Below are 21,713 nucleotides of genomic sequence, written 5' to 3'. Positions count from 1 at the left end.
CCTCCCTTGACTCTGTTCTCCTATGGTCTGGCATAGAGCAGGTATTTAATAAAGAGCTAATAAATGAGTGAATTAATGAACAAATAAATGAGTTACTATCCTGAGGAGTGTCTGTCTGCCTTTTAATAGAGATCAAAACCTTAGTGGAAACAAATGTTTTTGTTTTAACTTTGGGCTTTCGAATCTTCTAGATTCCTTAGTGAGTTCCTGAAATCAAAGCCCCCACACCTTTAGGTTAAGGTTTAACAGACATCGGAAAACAAAACAAGAATACTTAAAACCAAAGAGGGAAACAGAAATTGATACCCTGCAAATCGCATATGAACTATTTTGAAGTTACTCAGGAAAGGAGCGATTGAAGTCAATTATTGAGAGGAGTTCAAGGAATAAAGGGAGTCTTAACTAGATTCATGACATCTTCAAGCTTTTCATTTGGTAAGTATGTAATATGTAAAACACATATTTAGACTTTGAACTTAAAAAAGTATTCTTATATATATTCATATTCATATATACCTTTAAAAAGAGTAGAAGTTTTACAGCCATTTAAAGCTGGGCTACAGCTTTAAAAATGTTTCAAAAATTATATTTGGCATGATTGTCAAAATTCAACTGCAGAAGAATAATTTGGAGAATGTGGAGTGTGGATCTGTACAAGAATCTGTGGAACCAGTCGTAAGATGAATAAAGTCTGTGGATCTAATATACAATATGGTGACTATAACTTACAACACTGTAATGTATAACTGAAATTTGCTAAAGAGTTAAATGTTCTCACCAAAAAAAAAAAAGACAACAAAAGAAGATAAATAGATGAGGTGATGGATGTGTTAATAAACTAAACTACAAAGTGGAAATCCTTTACACATATATCAAATGACCATGATGAACACTTAAAATATTCTGCAACTTTATGTCAATTTTATCTCAATAGAGCTAAAATTAAAAACAAATCTCCTGGAGCACTTGTAAAAACTCGTATTTGTGGACTTTACCTCAGATTTACTGAATCCAAATTTTTGGGTTAGGGCCCCAAAATCTTTCATTTTAGCAGGTGATATTAATTCAAGAAAATATGGACACGCTTAAGAGATGTTCAGAATTATTTATACAGACAGTTTGAGAATCTGCTGGCAGAAATTATGCCTCCAGGTACTCTTTCCTGTCCTCTGACATTACCTAGCCTTCTCAGAACAAATGAATCAAATAATGAATATGTATTGAACACCTATGGTATTGTCCTATAGTACACCAACTCTTTTGATAATTTCTTTCAGTTATAAGATAAATAAATACTACTCAGGATGTAATGTACAATATGATGACGATAGTTTATACTGCTGAATGATACATATGAAAGTTTTTAAGACAGTAGATCCTAAGAGTTCTTATCACAAGGAAAAAATATGTTTTTCTTTCTCTTTTTTTCCTACTATCTATGTGATGATTGATGTTAACAAAATTTATTGGGGTAATCATTTCATGATATATGTGAGTCAAATCATTATGTTGCACACCTTAAACTTATACAATGGTGTATGTCAATTATATCTCAAAACTGTCCATCAGAAATTACTTCATCTTCAATGAATACATGAAATATCAAATTTTCCATGAACCCTTCCCTGATTACCCCAACTGGATATAATCCTGAAGTACCTGTTTGTGGCCCTCAGTATATAGTATCTGACATTATAATTTTCTGTTTACATATTTAACTTCTTTGTTTGGTTTAAACATGGAAGAAAAGAAAAAATCATTTCTTTTATTTCACAAAGTATGTGCTGTACGCAAGGAAGAAAAGTTACCCATATGAATTTCAATTATTATAAACTCAAAAAGTATAGGCAAACATAGAAAATACAAATACATTACATAAAAGTTCCAACAGGTCCCATTTATGTATATGGATTTGCATAGGAAAATTACCTGATAGAGCTGTAGATGTCCAGCGGGGTTTGATCCTTTTCTTTGGCTATTCTCATCATATCTAACACTGCCATCCCAAGACATTCTTCCTGTGTTTCATGAGTCACAGGTACTTTTATCCATCCATGCAAAAAATCATCACGCCACTAAAGGAAAAAAATATTTAGAAGGAAACAGCTCATAAGTTTCACTATCACATTTTAATCTACTACAGCATTTTAACCTACAATGCGATTTCCAGAACATACGTACTTCAAAAGTACATGAAGTCCTTCGATTTTCAATCATTTTGCCATAAAATTTTAGTGAAAGTTCTTTTACAAATGGAAACTGATTGAAATTGGGTTCCCAACTAGAGAATACATATGATATCAACCTATTTCACCACTTATATCTTCAAATTGTATCTTCTATATCAAAACTACTTAAATTAAAAGATATTAATTAAATATGTACTGAGTTCCAAATACATTCAAAGCCTTATACTAAGGACTGTATTGGATACAAATAAATATAAGATGTGGTCTCAGCCTTCAAAGAGACTGAAATCTAGTAGAGAAGTGAAACAACGTAAACAGAAACTTATAATGCCAGATATTGTATAGTGAGGGCCAGACAACAGATACTTCAGCATTACATCCAGTTGGGTAATCAGGGAAGGGTTCGTGGAAAATTTTATATTTCATATATTCTTTGAAGATGAAGTACTCTTTAACGGACACAAAACAGGATGAGGAAATAAAAGGAATAACAAGAACAAAGGACAAGGCATGTTCAGAGATTCAAACCAGTTTCGTTGGGGCAGACAATTTATGAAAAAATAGTGTGGATTAAAATTTGTAAAAGTTAGAGTCAGACTGCAGGAATCCTTGAATGACTTGATCCTAGAATCAATAGAGAACCATTGTCTGAAGGCATCATTTTCTTAAAGCATCTTTTCTTAAAACAACATTGGTAGAAGCAGCAATGACAGAAGTGCTTTAAGAACATCAAGTGTATTCAGGGATACTCTTTAAGAGGTTGCTGTAATTATTCAGATATGAGCTAATAAGGACCTGATGTAGGAAACAGAAGACATTAAAAGAGTCTAAAACATTGATAACTTTGTAATTATACATAAAGAATGAAGGAAAGGGAAAAACAGAAGTTCCAAGATTTTGATCTGGATGATTTAGGGATATGGATAAAATCAGATCAAACATGTAATGGGAGAAAGGAAAGGATAGGACATAAACAGCACCAATATTCTTAATAAGACAAATTAATAATAATAAATAAGCAGCAATTTTCTTTTTAAGAAAGGTAAGAGCTATAATAGCTGGAATACCATTATTTAACCAAGGTTTTAAACTGGTTAAGAGAAATATAGAGCCTTCTTGTATATTATTTGTATGTATTTCCCTTCTTTTGATATGATAACTTATGAAATTAAAGTTTTACATAAATTCTTTAAAGTAATTTTATTAAAAGAAATAAATATGCACATAAATTTGTTAACTTTCTATTAACTAATTATAAAACATTTTAGTATAAGAAAACAAACTATATTAGTTAAAAGGCACAAACAGTGAAATAACCATTATTACCAAAACAAAGGCCTAAATGTTGGTAATGAAAAATTAATTCCAGGAAGGAGCTGGATTTCTTTTTGCTCAATTTCAAACAGTTACTTCACCATTTTTTTGAAAATGGGGAAGTAAGTTATTCTGATTAAGAGGTGCTCCTGATAACTGATAGCCAGGTAGATTGTTTTTGATAGTTTGCTCTTGGTTCCATATACTATATTGGACTAGTGGAAAATAAGTTTTGTTAATGAAGATATTCTGTGCAACTCATGCCCAGAAAAAAACACAAATATGAAAATCAGTGAAAGCAGCACTAAGAAGATAATATATATCCATTAGAGAAAAGTTACAAATGTAATACAGTCCCAAATACCAAAGCATATTACAGTAGTACCTTGGTTTTCGAACGTCTCCATTGACGAACATTTTGGTTTATGAATACCATAAATTTTATGGATCTATGGTATCATTAGATAGTAAAATTCATGCTAAATTTGCAGTGTTAGGGGTTGATTTTAAAGGTCTGGAACAGATTAATCCATTTTGCATTACTTTTTATGGGGAAACCGTGCCTCGGTTTTCGAACATTTCAGAACTCGAACAGTCTTCCGGAACGGATTACGTTCAAAAACCCAGGTACCACTGTATTTTAAATTAGCTTTCCTTAACCATCACAGAATGTACCAATAAATTTTCGTGTAATTAAAACTGTAGAAAAAGTTTGTCATCTGGGTAGCTGACAATATTTGAACCAAGAATTTGTATCTGCATTCAGCCAGAAAAATAAGAAAACAGTTATAATCACAAAATAAGAAATTAGTGAAAGAAAGAACATAGAGTAAATATTCATTTTTTTGGCTGAATATATATGAATTAATTAAATGATGTTCACATGGCAGCAGTTTATTTCCCGAGTGGCTATATTTGGTGATATAAAAACAATCCTCAGAAAAAATGAATTTAAAAAGGGCAGCTTAGTTTTTGCTTTTTATTTCCTTACCTGTTCCAAATCTACCTTTTTACAGTACTGTCTTAAAAACTCTAAAGACAGTTTAGTGGATGAACTATTTTTTTTAGTTATTTTCAAACGTCAACATATTCTTACTCTTCAGAATGTCATTTGTCAAATTTGTTTTCTTTTGTCATTGGTCAAATTTGTTTTAATTAGTCTCTAATATGCATACAGTCTAACCTAGTATCAGTACACTTGGAGAATAAGCTTATTACAACCTTTTGTTTTTATTTTCTGGGCACAGATTTATAGAAGTTGAAACATTAATAAATACAAAACTGCATGTGGTACTGTCCAGACACCATTTAGGATTCCATTACAAAATTATTTTTCTGGGCCGGCCTGGTGGCTCAGGTGGTTGGAGCACCGCGAGGTCACCGGTTCGATTTCCACATGGACCAGTGAGCCCTTAGTTCACAACTAAGATTGTGAACAACGGCTCTCCCTGGAGCTGGGCTGCCATGAGCAACCGGAGGTTGGCGTGAGATGCGGGCTGCTGCTGTGGGGGGAGCACAAGGCTCATAATACCAGCATGAGCCAGGGAGCTGTGCCCTACACAACTAGACTGAATGGCTTGAACCGGAGTGGGCAGGGTAGAGGTGAAAGAAAGGGGGAAAAATTTATTTTTCTGTCCTAAATATGAAAATCCCTCCTAGAAAGACAAAATTGGAAATCATCCATAATTTTTCTAGACCAAAAATGTATCATAATATTAATATTAGGGTAAAGTAACTGAATGATTAGTTTAGGAAAATTGCCTTATTAATGGGACTTTAATTAGCATGCCACCAAAATAGATCAGCTCTGCAGCATATATGAAATAATACAATCATAAAAGCAGCAGAAAGTCATAACCTCACATGGTACTATTCTCAAAAGCCCATCTCTCTCTCTTTTTTTTAATGGCTATTGAAACAAAGGAAGCTGAATAAAATTTGGTTGGTGGATGAATAATTTTTGACAAAGAATACTAAGGGCATTCAGTGTAGAGAAAGGAGAGTCTTTTCAATAAATGGTGCTGCGAAAACTTGGTATCAACATGCAAAAGAATCAAGATGGACCCTTACCTTACACCATATACAAAAATTTACTCAAAATGGACCACAGACCCAAATGTAACAGCTAAAACATAAAACATTGATAAGAAAATATAGGGGGAAAGCTTCATGATGTTGGATCTGGCAATAATTTCTTGACTATGACACTAAAAGCCCAGGTCACAAAAGAAAAAAACAGATAAATTGGACTATATAAAAATGAAAACCTTTTGCACACCACAGGGTGCAATCAACACAGTGAAAAGTAAACCTATGGAATGGGAGAAAAATACCTGCAAATATATAGTCTGATAAGGGGTTAATATCCAGAATATATAAAGAATACTTATAACTCATCAATAAAAAAACCAAATTTGATTAAAAAATGGGCAAAGGAGTTCAATAGAAATTTCCCCAAGAAGATATACAAATGGCCAACAAGCTTACAAAAAAATACTCATCACTAATCATTAGGGAAATGAAATCAAAACTATGAGATAACACTTCACATCTGTCAGAATCACTATTGTCAAAAAAAAAAAAAAATAGAAAGTAAGTGCTGGCAAGGATGTGGAGAAACTGGAACGCTTGTGCACTGCTAGTAGGAATATAAAATGGTGCAGCTGCTATGGAAAACAGTATAGCAGTTCCTCAAAAAAGATAAAAATAAAAATAGAATTACCATATGATTCAATGAATTCCACTTCTAGATATATATCCAAAGAATGAAAGCAGGGTCTCAAAAAGGTATTTGTAGACCCATGTTCACTGCAACATGATTTATAAGAGCAGAAAGGTGGAAGCAACCCAAGTATCCATCAACAGATAAATGGATGTGGTACTACGTAGAAGGGAATAATCAGCCTTAAAAAGGAAGGAAATTCAGATATACGCTATGACATGAATGAACCTTGAATTCATTATGCTAAGAGAAATAAGGCAGTCACAAAAGAGCAAATACTGTATAACTCCACTTAAATGAGGTACTTGGAATAGGGAAATTCATAGAGACAGAAAGTAGACAGACAGCTTGCAGCCAGAGGCCAGAGGAGAGGGGAATGAGGAGTTATTGATTAAGGTGTGAAGTTTCAGTTTAGGAAGATAAAAAATGTTCTGACAATGGATGGTGGTGATGGTGGCAAAATAATGTGAATGTACTTAATTAATGCCACTGAGCTATCCAGTTAAAAATAGCTAAAAGGGTAAATTTTATTAAGTATACCTTACCACAATAAAAAAAAAAAAGTAGGCTGATCTCATACCACAAAAGAGAAATATTTTTCAATTTGTTGTTCACAAACTGAATTAGCCCTACTACACGTCTTAGAAACGTGAACCATGAGGAACTGTGGGATTATTTCCTATGATATTAACAAATCTGATTTAGAACTCCTTAATCTGACACTTTTTGGGGATACCAAAAACATATGTTTACCCAAAAGCGTTAATGTCTTTTTTTTTTAGTTTCTACTCCTCAGTCTTCTTGCACATAAAAACAAAAGTTATTTAATGATAAAACAGTTCAATTACTGCTTAAATCAAGGTGACAGATGAAAAAGCATTACAAAATGCTCAAAAACACTACAAAAATTTAACATAACAGTATTAATAAACAAATAACTGGAAGAAAGCTCTCAGACTAAGAGTCAACATCTAGCCACCTGCCTATGAGTAGCTACACAAACTATAATAGCTCACTTTTTATGCAGTTACCTAGTTTCTTTATACTTCACTCCTCACTATTTAAGTCTAAAATTGTTCAAGAATTTTTAAAAATTCTGTAAAGAAATTTTACTGTCTTATATTCCAGACACATATGTCTACATGAATCATGCTGTAAAACTCATGAACTAAATTTTGAAATCCTTAAAATAATCTAAAGCACTAAAATTAAAAAAAGAAAATTCAGAAGAGCCAATTCAAGGAATCTTTATAAAAGAGATTCTGTTATCCATAAACCTGGGATTAAAAATTAGTGATAAAAGACTCCTATCTGCACCTGCTGTGTAAGACAGAACATTAATTTTCCTATATATAAAGATTTTCCTGATTAAGAGGTACACTACACAGCAAGATATTTATCATTTAATACGTGTATTAGTAATATAATCGTACCTGAGCAAAAAGGTAAGACATGACAAAGTCATCAAGAAGAGGAGCTTCAGCACCTCGAGATATTCCATGCCGATAGGTTCTGTTGCTGCCATTACAATACCAGTAAGGAAAGTAAAACCTATAAGACAGTGAAAACATTCCATCAGCCTCCAACCAATTCAAATAGAAATACCGTGTATATATAACCACTTCCAGTATACAAAAAGGTATTATCCCATGATCAGAAAACACAGATAACATTAAATACAAGTAGGGAACAAAAGGAAATCTGGATAAGACCATAATAAAAATACAGGTAGAAAATACAAGAAACATAAGTGTAAAATCAACATACTGTCTTCTTTCATGCACAGAATGTAGAATAATAGAAAACAGAAATGTAGAAATATGCTTATTATTTATGCCTATTATTCATGTAGATTTGTTACTTTCTATGCTAACAATCATATCATCTCCAAATAATGACTTTTTACTTCTTTGTTCTCAATTAGTAAATATTTTTTTTCTTGTTACTGCCCTGCTTAGGAACTCCACTTAAATCCTAAAAAGAAGCAGTCATCATGGCTATCTTTGTTTCTCCCCTATTTCTAATTTTAAAGACACTGTTTCTAAGATTTTATTATTTTAGAATATTATTAGTTACGTGTTATTTTATAGATACCCTTTATCATGGTAAGGATGTCTCTCCTGAATTTTAGTTAATTAGGCTTCCTTTTCTTTTCTTTTTAAAATTATGAATGAGTCCATGTTCTTTTTTTACCATACAACACTGACTGAGTTGAATGGATCTACTTCATGAGCCACATATCAAACTTATTTGTTTTATCCTTTTGAGTAGAAAAGTACCTATGGATTTCTCTAAATTGGTATTACAGGTTACCGTAAACTATAAAATAAATTCACTTATCATTTGAGGCTGTAATAAACACTGACAAAATCTTATCTTTCCTTCACTTCAACTTTAAAAAAAGTAATTAAAAAAAAGAGATGAGCAAAAAACATCAAATTTCCTGGTAAACTGGCAATACTCCAAACATTTAGGATTTTGTGGGTAAAACCATGTTCAGCGTTTTAAAAATTTAATTATAATCGTAAGAGGTAAAGTAGCATCTCACTAGAACAGTTTATTCTCAGAGCATTCTAGGTAAAGGTCACGTATGTACACTTCCCATAGTGGAGAAACAGAGTCTTAAATAAGAAGATTCAATGTTAATTGGTTTTGGTCTCTGATATTAAGTGCTTGCAATTAAAAAATACATTCAACAATTTCTCCCACTTTGTCCTTTTACCATTAAATAAGCCACTTTACTGGAGAAAGTACCTTATTCTATAGAGTACATCGTGCCTGGTTGATTCATCTATATGGAAGACATGGTTGGGCGGATACCAGATCCTTTCTGTTTCACTCATTAAAGCAAACATACTATGATACACAGGTGTGATTCCTGGGAAAGAAGCAGAAAAGAAATGATTACGGATAGTTGAAAGTACACTCACATAACATCTATAATATGAAGTGGGTCTAAAGTAACAATTCAAAATAGGCACAAAATGCAGTAGCAGTCGAATTTTGGTTCAACACAACTTACAACTGAATTCTTAATTAAGTATCTTTCTCCCCTATATTTTACATATTTAAAATATGATTGCTGGGATTCTTCCAAGCAGATTTTAAAAATACATTATCCAACATTTTAGTTGTCTCTACAGAAAGGCTGATCCAAATTTGTGTGCTTTAACTGATAATGAAAGCATCAAATAACAAAAATATTTTGAAATCATTGGATACTTTTAAGAACACTGAAACAGCTTTATTTTAAATGTTAAATTTTATACAATATACTAGGAATTATATTCTGTGCACTATTTAAACTTACAATGAAAATTTTTAATTGTCAACTTAAATTGCAAGGGCATGTGATTTTTTTCAAAGATTTTTTGGAGTTATTATACATTAACAAAAGGTTGAAGGCCACTGAACTTTATAAAAGCATATAAAACATCTAAGCCACACAATGTCTTTTATTTCCAAGTACACATAGAAAATTCACACATATACCCACCAATTATATATATACACACCAATTATATGGACATTAAAAACCAGTCTCCGAAAAAAAAAAGTCTCCCAAAATGCCAGAGAATAATCAATCATACATGGCATGTTCTCTAATCACACTTAAATCAGAAATGAATACTTAATTTTTTTTAGTACTATATATTGGAAAACATAAGCCTCAAAGAAAATAAAAGTATTTTTATTTTAGCAATACTTTTATTCTTTTCCACTGTAGGCAAACATGACAACAACTTGACACATTGACAACAAAAATTTTAAATTTTTATTTAAATTATTAAAACAACTGTGTACTCATAGATATGTAAAGATTTCAATAAGTTACATATAAAAACATTCAGTAACTTTTAAACTGTATCTTTGCATTCATTCTTGTATTTACAAATACTTGCAAATAGCTCACAGGTCATAGGAGAAATTATAACAGAAGTTAAAAAGCATTTATAATGAATAATGATCAATATCATGTATTAAAAATTATGAAATATAGCTAACGTGATGCTCAAGAGGGAAAACTGTAGCTTTAAACTGCTTATATTGGAAAATAACAGATTGATCTAAGTTATCTAACTCAATGTTAGCAAACAACAGAGTAATCCCAAAGACAGCTGAAAGAAAGACATGATAGAATAGAAATTAATAATAGAGAATAAAAATTTAATAAAGAGAATCAATAAAATAAAAGCTGATCATTTGCAATGACTAATAAAATAAACAAGTCTTTGTTAAGTCTGATCAAGAAAAAAAGGAAAGATAAACAGATAATTTTTTAAAGTATAAGTTATGAAGACAAAAATAGAGTGCTAGAATAAATTATCCCAATAAATTTGAAAATGTAGGCAAATGAACAATTTAAATAATATACAGCTTTAAAAATGGATTCAATTTTTTAAAAACCCTCGAAAGAACTATAACCATTAAAGAAACAATCTATCTACTTAAAACAAAAACAAAAACACAGAAGAGAAGAAATTAAGAAGAGAAAGAAAGAATAATGAGAAAGAAGAAAATAAGAAAAAACCACCATCAGGCCAGATGAAATTTACATGTGAGTTCAACCAAACATGAAAGATAGTTCCAATCTTAATTACAGAGAACAGAAAAAGAAACAAAGAAATATTGACACATTTTGAGTTTAGTTTAACAATGATACCAAAACTAGACAAAGACATCATAAAAGGATAATTTCACTTACCAAAATAGACACAAAAAATCCTAAAATAAATATTAGCAAACCAAATCTAGCAATATTTCTTTTAAAAATTAAAGTTTACTCATCCTAAGATTGCAGAGATGGCTAAGTTAGAAAAATCTATTAAAATAATTCAACACAATAACATATTAGTGAAAAATCTGCAATAAAATAGCAAAATTATGGATTCGAAAAGTTGGGTGGTAAGTACACTGATATGTATGACATTTTTCTATATAAAGTGTTGCTTGAAATATTTTATAATAAAAAATCAAAATTTAAAAGGCAAAATAAAAAAGTAAAAATTAGCCCAAAAATGGAAAAGTTATTCATAGAGCAAATCCACACAGCTAATAAACATGCGAAAGGATGGTAATACCTAGTACTGAAGGAAACGCAAATTAAAATTATGTGATACCACTTTATACCCATTCAGCTAGCAAAAACAACAAGAGGGATGATAACATGTAATGCCGATTTAATTGTGGTGAAAAGGGTACTGTGTTACAAAGCTTCTAAAAATGTAAACTGGTACAGCTTCTGAGAGAGCAATATTGATATAATTCTGAGAAATCAATGTCAATATAAATTTAAAATAACCTTTAAACCCAGCAATTTCTCCCAAGAACTCCTAAAACTGCAGTATATTCATAAGAAAATATGAATTTAAGTGCAGAAGATAAAAAATTGTGGTAGCATAATCCATGTTGTTATTATGAAATTAAATAAAAGAATGAGTTAGTGCAAAAGCAGTTGGCTTGAATAAATTTTTTACAATATATGTATTCATGAGAAAAGCAAGAAGCACACGAGGATATAATATGATTCCATTTTACAAAACAAGAACATTGAAATCCTAATGACTGTGTGTGTGTGGGAGAGCAGGATAATGTGTCCATATTTGATTATACCATCATGGAGAAAACTATGGAAGGATTCATAAGAGACTATTGCTCTAGTTAACAGGATGGGACTAAGGACAAAGGAAGGTAAGAGTACAGTGGAGAAGAAATTTCTTCTTTTAAAGAATTTATTACATAAAAATAAGCTCTCAGGTCAAAAAGACAGGAAAAAAAGAAACTAATCAATACCAAAATAAGGGTTCACCTATAAATCATCTTTAAACTATGGAGAATGATGACTTGTCATTCACTAAACTTTAAAATAACCATAAGTTGACATGAAATAACGATACTGAAATAATTTGAGAAAGTTATTTTATCTGAATATCATTTTGATGCAGGTGAATTCTGCATTGAAAAATATTTTAAACTTAAAATTTTAAATAACATCATCTAATCAAGTAATTAGCACCATAATCCCATGTCTCTGTGCCTTGCATATACTACTACTTTTTTCTAGAAGTTACTACCTCTCCTTTATCCACAAAGCCAGTGTTCTAGGTACATAAGAGACACAGTGGGAGGTAAAACTGCCCAGGAAAGGGCCACAAAAGACCTGACTATAAGATTATCCTGGAAAGAGAAAATACTGAGAAGAGAATTTTAACAAAAAACTACCATTTAACTTAAATGTAATCGTACAAATAAAATTAGGTATGGAACTTTTGTTCTTATGTTGATAGGGATATTTTGTAGAATAAGACGATATCATGACTTTCAAATAATAGCATGATTACAGGAAAAGTGAATTCATATTGATGAATCATCAGGATTTTTTAAAAATGATGAATAATGATTTGTTAACATAAGAAAGACTCCTTGCCTTAATTATAGGTATCAAAATAGGAAAATGAATGTATCCATATAAATTGACACAAAGGGATTGGAAAAAGGGGGTGCACACCAAAAGAAAATCGTTAGATCAGCCCTGCAATAACAAAGGACAGTGCTTATAGTCATGTTTAGTCACACTGATATCTTATTTCAAAATGGCAATTATATATTAATACTTATTTCATTTTTCTCTTAGTTCATGTTAATTGGGTTGTCCTAGAAAGGAAGAAAAGGCAGTGACACTGTATTTGAGATATATTTTATATTGAAAAGATAGGACTTCAAAGAAACTTCAGTCATTTTTAACTCCCTTTTTTTCCTAAATGACAATCCAAATTCTTTTTATTTTTATATTTCAATGTGTTTCTTCTTTTCCAAGCCATTACCAGATTTGTAAGGTAGTTTCATATCATTCTAGAGCATGAACAGTCATCATTCCACTAATAGTAACAGAGTCTCTATACTATGACAAGCACAAGATGGGTATGGGAAATACAAAAATGAAAAATAGTGCCTAACTTTAAAAAATCTTACCATGTAGATGACACAAAGAAGCCTTTGGAGAATTACAATTTAACAGGTTAAGTACAATGGTAGTAAAGACCACAAGAAAACACAGAAGTACAGAGGAAAGGTGACAAAGATTCAAAGATTCCTTGCTTGACCAAATTTTAGTTAGGCTCCTCTGAACCCAACTAAGCCCATCTGTGTATTTCGTTACAGAATCAGTTTTGGCAACAATCCTGCTAAGTTCCTTTAGCAACAAATCCCCCACCTTCGATATTTCAAACTCCCCTTCTCTACTATCCTCCAGGTAATATCTGATCACTTTGGCCTGCCTGGAGCAAGTATCCTGTTAGGTTGGTTCAGCCAGAATCCGCGCAGACTTGTAGTTTCCTCTTATTAATTTTCCATTCACCATGCCTCTACCCAACTGACTCCTTAGCTATAAATCCCCACTTGTTCAGATAGTATTCAGAATTAAGCCCACTTGTATACTGGAGTATCTTTCCCAATTACAATAGTTTTGTTGTTGTTGTTGTTTTAATAAAATCCATCTTCATCATTTTAACCTCTGATTTTTTTTAAGAGATAAAAAAAATTTCTCATGAGACCAAGTGGAGTAAAGACTTCAATGAAGGCTTCTGAAGAGGTAAAACATAAGCTGAAAGCACATGAGGATTTAGCTATGTAAGTCTATGTGATTGCAGGCAGAGTACATAAAATGTGCATAGGCAGGGGGATCATTTTCAAATGCTCTCAGAGCTAAAGTAGTTATACAGAAAAGAAAATAGAGGTGCTATATAGCATACAGTTACAGACAGAATGAGAATATAACCTGGCTGGACTGAAAGAGTTTTGATTTATGAGTACTATTCCACCCTAATTATTAACAACATATCTTTTCATCTCAAAAGTGTCCCAGTTTGAATAATGGTAACCTAGTTATATAGTATCAGCTTGGAGTCAGATACGAGTTAAGTCTGAGTTCAGGCATTTACAAGTAAAAAAACTTGTGATAGTTTATCTCTCTAGTGTTTCATCATCTTTATAATAAGAATAAAACTGAGTTCATTGGATAGGTGGAAGGATAAAACGTGATAACATGAATAAAGTGCTCAGCAAAATATATGGCACATTACATGGGTTCCATTGTAAATATCCCAGGAATGTATCCTAATTGGGTTTTAAAAGCTATATGTATAATTTTTTTGTTTCCCTAACTGAATGAGCTAGACCAGTACTTTTCAAACTTTAACACGTATAAGAATAACTTAGAGACTATGTTAAAATACAGATATTCATCCACTGATTTCAGGATGGGGCCTGAGATATTGCATTTCTAACAAGCTCCTTGGTGATGCTGATACTGCTAATCTATGGCCTAACAGATAGATTTTAACAGCACACTACACACTGCAGGAGACAGAATTAGTCAACATGAAAACAAGTACATAAAAAATACCAACATTAAAGCACAAAAAAATACAGGATGGCAAAAAACTGAACAGAGTATAAAAGGCATTTGAGACATGTTAAATGGATCTAATTTATATGTAATTGAAGGGAAAACAGCCAAGAATTTTTCAAACCTAAACAAAGAGACCCACAAATTCAATAAGCTCAGAGAGCCCCAAATAAACTAAAGACAAAGAAAACAATATAGTCAAACTAATGAAAATGAACAATAGAAAAAAATATCTTAAAAGTAGCCAGAGAATAGAAATGTATTACCTTTAAAAGACAAATTAAAAGTCTGATAGATAGCTTTTCAACAAAAGAAATGTATTATCTTCAAAAAAGGAATTAAAAGACTGACAGGTATCTATTCAACAAAATCGATGGAAGCCAGAAGAATGAATGAAATGACATCTTAAAACTAATGAATGTGAAAAAGAAAAAAAAAAGCCATCCTAGAATTCTATACCCTGTGACCGTATCTTTCAAAAAAGGCAAAAAAAAAAAAAAAAAAGTTTTAGATTAACGACAACTGAAGAAATTGTCACCACCAGATCTGCAGTACACGAAAAAATACTAAAAGGAGCTCTTCAGGCTAAAGGAAAACAATGACAGATGAAAGTATGGAACTACAGGAAAGAATGAAGAATAAGGGGAAGGATAAATATCAATGAATAATGACCAATTAAGGCAACAATAATGTAAGTGTCCTATGTGGTAACAATAGCACCAAAAGTGAGAAGAAGTAAATGGAGTCAAACTGCTGCAAAGTTCTTGGATTGTTTGGAAAATTATAACACACTAACTTAAGCCTATAATAAGTCAAAATGTACAATGTGATATCTAGAGTAACCACTAAAAGAAAAATACAAAAACTGTCACAAGAAACCTAACAGAAGAGATAAATTAAAAAAGCATACTTGATCAACCTAAAATAACATTAGGAAAGAAGGAAAATAGAAAATGAAAACAAATGAAACTAACAGAAAACAAACAGCAAAATAATAGATTTAAACACAATTATATCAGTAATTACACATAAATGTAAACAAGCTAATTAAAACACACAGCCTATCATTCTGGATTGTAAAAAATACCATGTTATTTAAAAGAAATACTTTAAATGCAAGAACGCAGACAAGTTGAAGCTAAAAAGAAGGAATATGATACACTTGCGAACGCAAAGCCAAAAAACTGGTGAGTGGTAAACTAAACTTTAAGAATAAAGTATTAGTAATTAGTAATTCCTCTTTTCCCCTACATGATGTAAAAGACAAATGCATAAACCAATAGTTATAAGTCTATGCTAATGGACACACGATGCATAAAGATATAATTAGTAAAACATCATCATAAAGGAGGAGGTACAGAGGTGTATATAAGCAGAGTTTTGCATACTATTGAAGGTAAGGTGGTATTAGTTTAAAATAGTTACAAATTCAAGAGACACTTGTAATCCCTAGGGTAATCCCTAAGAAAGTAACTTCAAAAAAAAGGAAATGAAAAAGGATTCAAATTAACACCAAAAAAAGTTAAACACCAAAAAAGGCAATAGTAGAGGAAACAAAAAATAAAAAAGTTATGAAACATAAACAGCAAAATGGAAGTCATTAGTCTTCTTTATCACTAATTACTACAATGTAAATGGGTAAATGTAAATTAATAAAATGTAAATGAATAAAACTATCCAATGAAAGGCAAAGATTCATAGGATGGGTACAAAACACAAGTCAACTATGTGCTGTCCACAAGAGACTCACTTTAAATCTAAAGAATTTTAAGCTGAAAGGGAAAGGATAGAAAAAGATAACCCATACAAATAGTAAGAAAAAGAAAGCTAGGAAGGCTATAACTAATACCAGAATAAGTAGACCAAATATATTTCTCACACATATTTGGTCTTCATTCACTGTTCCTGGCTCACATTTCTCAAAATTCTTGGAATTTCCTGAGCAATAAGAGCAATGGGAGCATCTTTTGTTGTATTTGGTCTCTTGTTCTCAGTTATTAAAAACACTTCAGAGCCATAAAAGTGAAACTGTGTCTTAATATTCATAACAAGACCTTTCTACCACAGTTGGGTTTATGTTAATAAAGACGACTTCTGCAATTCATCTAAGAAAAAGGGCTGGTTGTCAGCCCCTAATTTCTGGGGAGGACAGAAAAGCTAGAGGTTGAATCAATCACCAATAGCCAATGAGTTAATCAATCATGCCTCCATTTAATGAAGCCTCCATAAAAACCCAAAAGAAGGGGGTTTGGGGAGCTTCCATGTTGGGGAACCAGAATGCTTTCATGTGCTACCATGCCAAGCCCCAAACTACATGAACACAGAATCTCCTTTGTTTGGGAACTCACCCTACCTATCTCTTCATCTGGTTGTTGATTCATATCCTTTAATATCCTTTGAAACAAATCAGTAGTTTAGTGAGTAAACGGGTTTTCCTAAGTTTTGAGAGCCATTCTAGCAAATTAATCAAAGCCAAGGAGGGGGTTACTGGAACCTTCAATTTATAGCTGGTCAGTCAGAAGCACAGGCAACAATGTGGGCTTGCTACTGGCATCTGAAGTGGAGGCAAATTTGTGGAAATGAGCCCTTTACCTGTGGAATCTGATTCTATCTCTGAGTAGACAGTGTCAGAACTAAGTTGAACTCTCAATACCCTGTTGGTGTCTGTGAATTGTGTGTTGGTGCAGGAAAGCCTTCGCGCGTGCGCGCACACACGCGCGCGCACACACACACACACACACACACACACACACTCTGGGTCAAGGAATTCTTTCAGACTCTAAGTCAAAAATTGTTACAAAAGACAAAGAAGGGCATTATGAAAGTTTCAATCCTTCAAGAGGTATACCACTTGCAAACACACATTAACAAATTAGGCCCAGAACTGAAAACTGAATACTGAAAACCAATAGTACTTGGAAAGTTCAATACCCCATTCTCAATAATGGACAGAAAAACAAAACAGAAATAGAGGCATAGAATAACACTACATATCATCTATATCTAACAGACATATACACAACACAACTCCACAATAGCAGAATACACATTTTTCTGAAATGTAAATGGAGTATTATCCAGCATAGGCCATAGGTTAAGTCACAAAAGCAATCTCAATATATTTATAGACTGAAACCATTCAAAGTATTTTCTCTGATCACAATGGAATAAAAGTAGAAATCATAGCAGAAAGAAAACTTAAATAATTCACAAATATGCAGAAATTCAACAACACACTGAAACAATCAATGGTCAAAGAAGAAATCACAAGGGAAATTAGCAAGTACACTGAGACAAACGAAACCAAAAATACAACATATCAAAACTTATGGTATGCAGCAAAACCAGAAGATAGAGAAAAAATTATAGCTGTAAACATCTACATTAAAAAAGAATAAAGATTGCTAATCAATAGCCTTACTACACACCTTAAGGTACTAGAAAAAAATAATAAACTAAACCCAAAGCCAATAGAAAGGAGGAAATAATGAAGATTAGTTAAGGGGAAGAGAGAATAAAAAGAACAACAGAGAAAAATCAATGACACCAAACACTGGTTCTATGAAAAGATCAAGAAAACTGACAAACCTTTAGCTAGACTGAACAAGAAAAAAATAGAGAGAAGATTCAAATTACTAAATTCAGAAATAAAAGTGGGAACATCACTACTGACATTACAAAAACCAAAAGGAGTATAAAACTAGTAACCTATAAGGGAGCTCCAAGAAAATATTACGAAGAGTATTTGCCAACAATTAGATGACGTAGATAAAACGGAAAAATTCCTAGAAACACACAAATTGTCAAAATTGACTCAAGAAGAAATAGAAAATCTAAACAGACCTATAAGAAATAAAGAGATTGAATCTATAATCAAAATCTTCCCAACAAAGAAAAGCCCAGGACTAGATGGCTTCACTGGTGAATTCTATCAATCATTTTAAGAAGAAACAACAATCTTTCTCAAAAATCTTTAAAAAAAAAATGAAGAGGAAACGTTTCCTACCTCATTCAATTAGGCCAGCATTACCTTGATACCATAGCCAAACAAAGACACTACAAGAAAACTACAGACCAATATCCTTGATGAATATAAATGCAAATTTCCTCAGCAAAATAGCAGCAAAACACATCCAGCAAAATATTAAAAGAATTATACACCATGAGCAAGCGGGATTTATCCCAGAAATAAAGGGGTGGTTCAACATATGAAAATAATCACGATAATGGAAAAAAAACACCCACATGATGATCTCAATTTATAGACAAAAAGTATGTGACAAAATCCAATACTCTTTTACTTCAAAAAAAAAAAACACCGAAAAAAAAAAAAAAGTTTAAACTAGGAATAGAAGGGAACTTCCTCAATGTGACAATGGGCACTTATGAAACACCCACATCCACGTAACATCCAAACACCGGTGAAAGACTGAAAACCTACCCCTAAGATCAGGAACAAGACAAGGATGCCCCATTCACACTACTTCTACACAACACTGTAATGGAAGTTCTAGCCAGAGCAATTAAGTAAGAAAAATAAAAGGCATCCAAATTGGGAAGGTTCAAAACTGTCCCTATTTGCACATGGCATGATCTTATATAAAGAAATAAACAATTCCCCCTCATGTGATCAGAGCTTATAAATGAATTCAGCAAAGTTGCAGAATACAAAATCAACCAGGCAAAAATTTAAAAAAATAGTAACACATTATACATGTACACGTACATAGTATCAGAGTAGCATAATTAAAGCAATGATCTATTAAGAAGAAAAAAAAACCCTATTTTTTAATACTTACCACAAGCTTTAGAAGCAGCAACACAAATTTCTTCTGCAACATACTTCCCAATTGGAAACTTCAAGTAATCTCCCTCAGTTTTCCCAAGGGAATGATAAAGATGCACATGTAGAATCGGATCTATTTGCTTCACAGAATTATCATTTCCAGGAATATCACCATTCTGATGTATAGGAGATGTGGACGTTCCTTCCATTTCTGTCATTGTAAGGCAAGCCATTTCCACGCAGAATCTTTTTCAGAACATCTGCCTGTAAGAAAAAACAATATAGTTACAAATGAAAGTGATATACTGATAAGGTATCTATCCTTTATGTAGAAAGACGTAGTCACTGACAACAGTGACGCTGTCAAATCTATTAACTGAATAAATATTGTGTACTACTGTGTTTCCCCGAAAATAAGACCGGGTCTTATATTAAGATTTGCTCCAAAAGACGCATTTAGGGCTTATGTTCAGGGGACGTCATCCTGAAAAATGTGCTAGGGCTTATTTTCCGGTTAGGTCTTATTTTGGGGGAAACACGGTACTATATACAAAGCACTGTGAAAGACATAAAGATTATAAACTTCTGCAGACCATGACCGTAAAACTGTAAAGCTTACACCTGAGTAAACATAATATAAATATACACTAACAAAACAAACAAAATCAGTTATAGACCACAGAAGAAGAGATCCCATGAGACAACATGATTTCTCAACAAATGGATTACTCACTCATACGGCATGTACTATGTACCAATTGCTTATTGGTGTTTGGAGAGGAAAAATAACATTTGAAGCTGGGATTAACTGATGAGTTTTATAACAGGAGGTCATATTTAAAACTGATCTTGAACAATGGATTGGATTTAGATGGGTGGAAAAGGAAGAACATTCCAAGAGAGTGAAACTGAAGAGCAGAAAGGTACAAACACATTGAGTAGTTTTTGGAGTGAAGTATAGAATTTGAGAAGTTACACCATTTAGGATAGATGAATACTTGTGATAAAACTGCAGCTACATACCCAATCTGCATTTTTCCTTATTCCTTTGACAGAAGCCCAATTTTGTTGAGGAGAGTAATATATCCAAAATACAAAAACGAAACAAAAAAATCTGTACTTCCCCACAGATGGATAGCCATGTGAACCAGTTGCAGCAAATGAGATTTATATGAAAGCTGTTGGGTGGTACTTCCAAGACACTCCTTAAAAAGAGGTTGACTTAGCATCCTTTTTGCTTTTTCTACTTCACTCTCTTCCTACCTGAATCTGAATATAAATATAGGGTAGGGCAGTCACCTTAAAACCATGAGGCAACCATGAAGGAAAGCCGAATAGAAGGAAAAGATTGGGAAACCTTAAGCAGGTGAATCAATGACAGAAATCACCTACTATCACCAGACATCTTATTACTTGTAAATGAATGTAATTCTAACTGATAAAGTACAACATTAAGAAAGGTCGGAATATGAGACCAAAGAATTTAAACTATTCCACAGTCAATGATGAATTAGAAAGGTGAAATGATCAAGAGTCAGAAAGCTACTGCAATGGTCTAGGAAGCAGTAATGATCAAAGGACCTGAAAAGTCATTTTCCCACAGAAGATATACAAATGGTCAACAGGTTCATGAAATAGTGCTTGACATCACGAATCATCGGGCAAATGTAAAGGAAGACCACAGTGAGCTACCACCTCACACCTGTTAGGATGGCTGTCATCCAAAGGACAAGAGATAACAAATGCTAGTGAGGATATAAAGAAAAGGGAATCCTGATACACTGTTGGTGGGAATGGAAACTGGTACAGCCACTATGTAAATAGTATGGAAGTTTCTCAAGAAATTAAAAACAGAACTGCCATATGACCCAGCAATTCAACTTTTGGGTATGTATCAAACGGAAATTTAACCATTATCTTGAAAAGCTATCTGTACTTCCATGTTCATTGCAGCATTATTCACAACAGCCAAGGTATGGAAATAACCTAAGTGTTTGTCAACAGATGAATGGATCAAGAAAATGTGGGGTGTGTGTGCGTGCGCGCACACACACACTGGAACATTATTCGGCCTTTTACCTTTTTTTAATTGGGTTAGTTTTTCATTTGTTTGCTATTGAATTGTCTGAGTTCCTTGTATATTTTGGAATATCATCCTCATTTCAGATAGATAGTTTACAAATATTTTCGGCCATTCCATAGGTTGTCTTTTCACTTTATTGATGATTTCCTTTGCTGAACAAAAGCGTTTTCATTTGATGTACTCCCACATGTTTATTTTTACTTTGGTTGCCT

The 21,713-nt window shown here is 32.5% G+C and overlaps 1 protein-coding gene across 4 annotated transcripts in view; it reads right to left on the bottom strand.

The window, feature by feature from the left end:
• The window catches only part of JAK2 (Janus kinase 2), a 90,730-nt gene that overhangs the window by 34,411 nt on the left and 34,606 nt on the right, over nucleotides 1-21,713 (bottom strand). For 3 of the 4 annotated variants that reach the window (XM_019729753.3, XM_019729761.3, XM_074330467.2), the window contains exons 3-6: nucleotides 19,432-19,682; nucleotides 8,980-9,103; nucleotides 7,659-7,776; nucleotides 1,930-2,075 (exon numbers count right to left, since the gene is read on the bottom strand). In XM_019729753.3, the coding sequence (XP_019585312.1) occupies nucleotides 1,930-2,075; nucleotides 7,659-7,776; nucleotides 8,980-9,103; nucleotides 19,432-19,651 (608 nt within the window). In that variant the 5' untranslated portion in view covers nucleotides 19,652-19,682. Of the gene's footprint in view, nucleotides 1-1,929; nucleotides 2,076-7,658; nucleotides 7,777-8,979; nucleotides 9,104-19,431; nucleotides 19,683-21,713 lie in introns of those variants that run through there. The other variant, XM_074330468.2, reaches the window with a different exon arrangement.

Source organism: Rhinolophus sinicus, chromosome 16 (assembly GCF_057876585.1).
Source record: "Rhinolophus sinicus isolate RSI-liver-muscle chromosome 16, RSI-T2T, whole genome shotgun sequence".
Classification (NCBI taxonomy): Eukaryota; Metazoa; Chordata; class Mammalia; order Chiroptera; family Rhinolophidae; genus Rhinolophus; species Rhinolophus sinicus.
The sequence above is the reverse complement of the archived record's forward strand: the minus strand, read 5'-3'. Positions and strand labels throughout refer to the sequence as shown.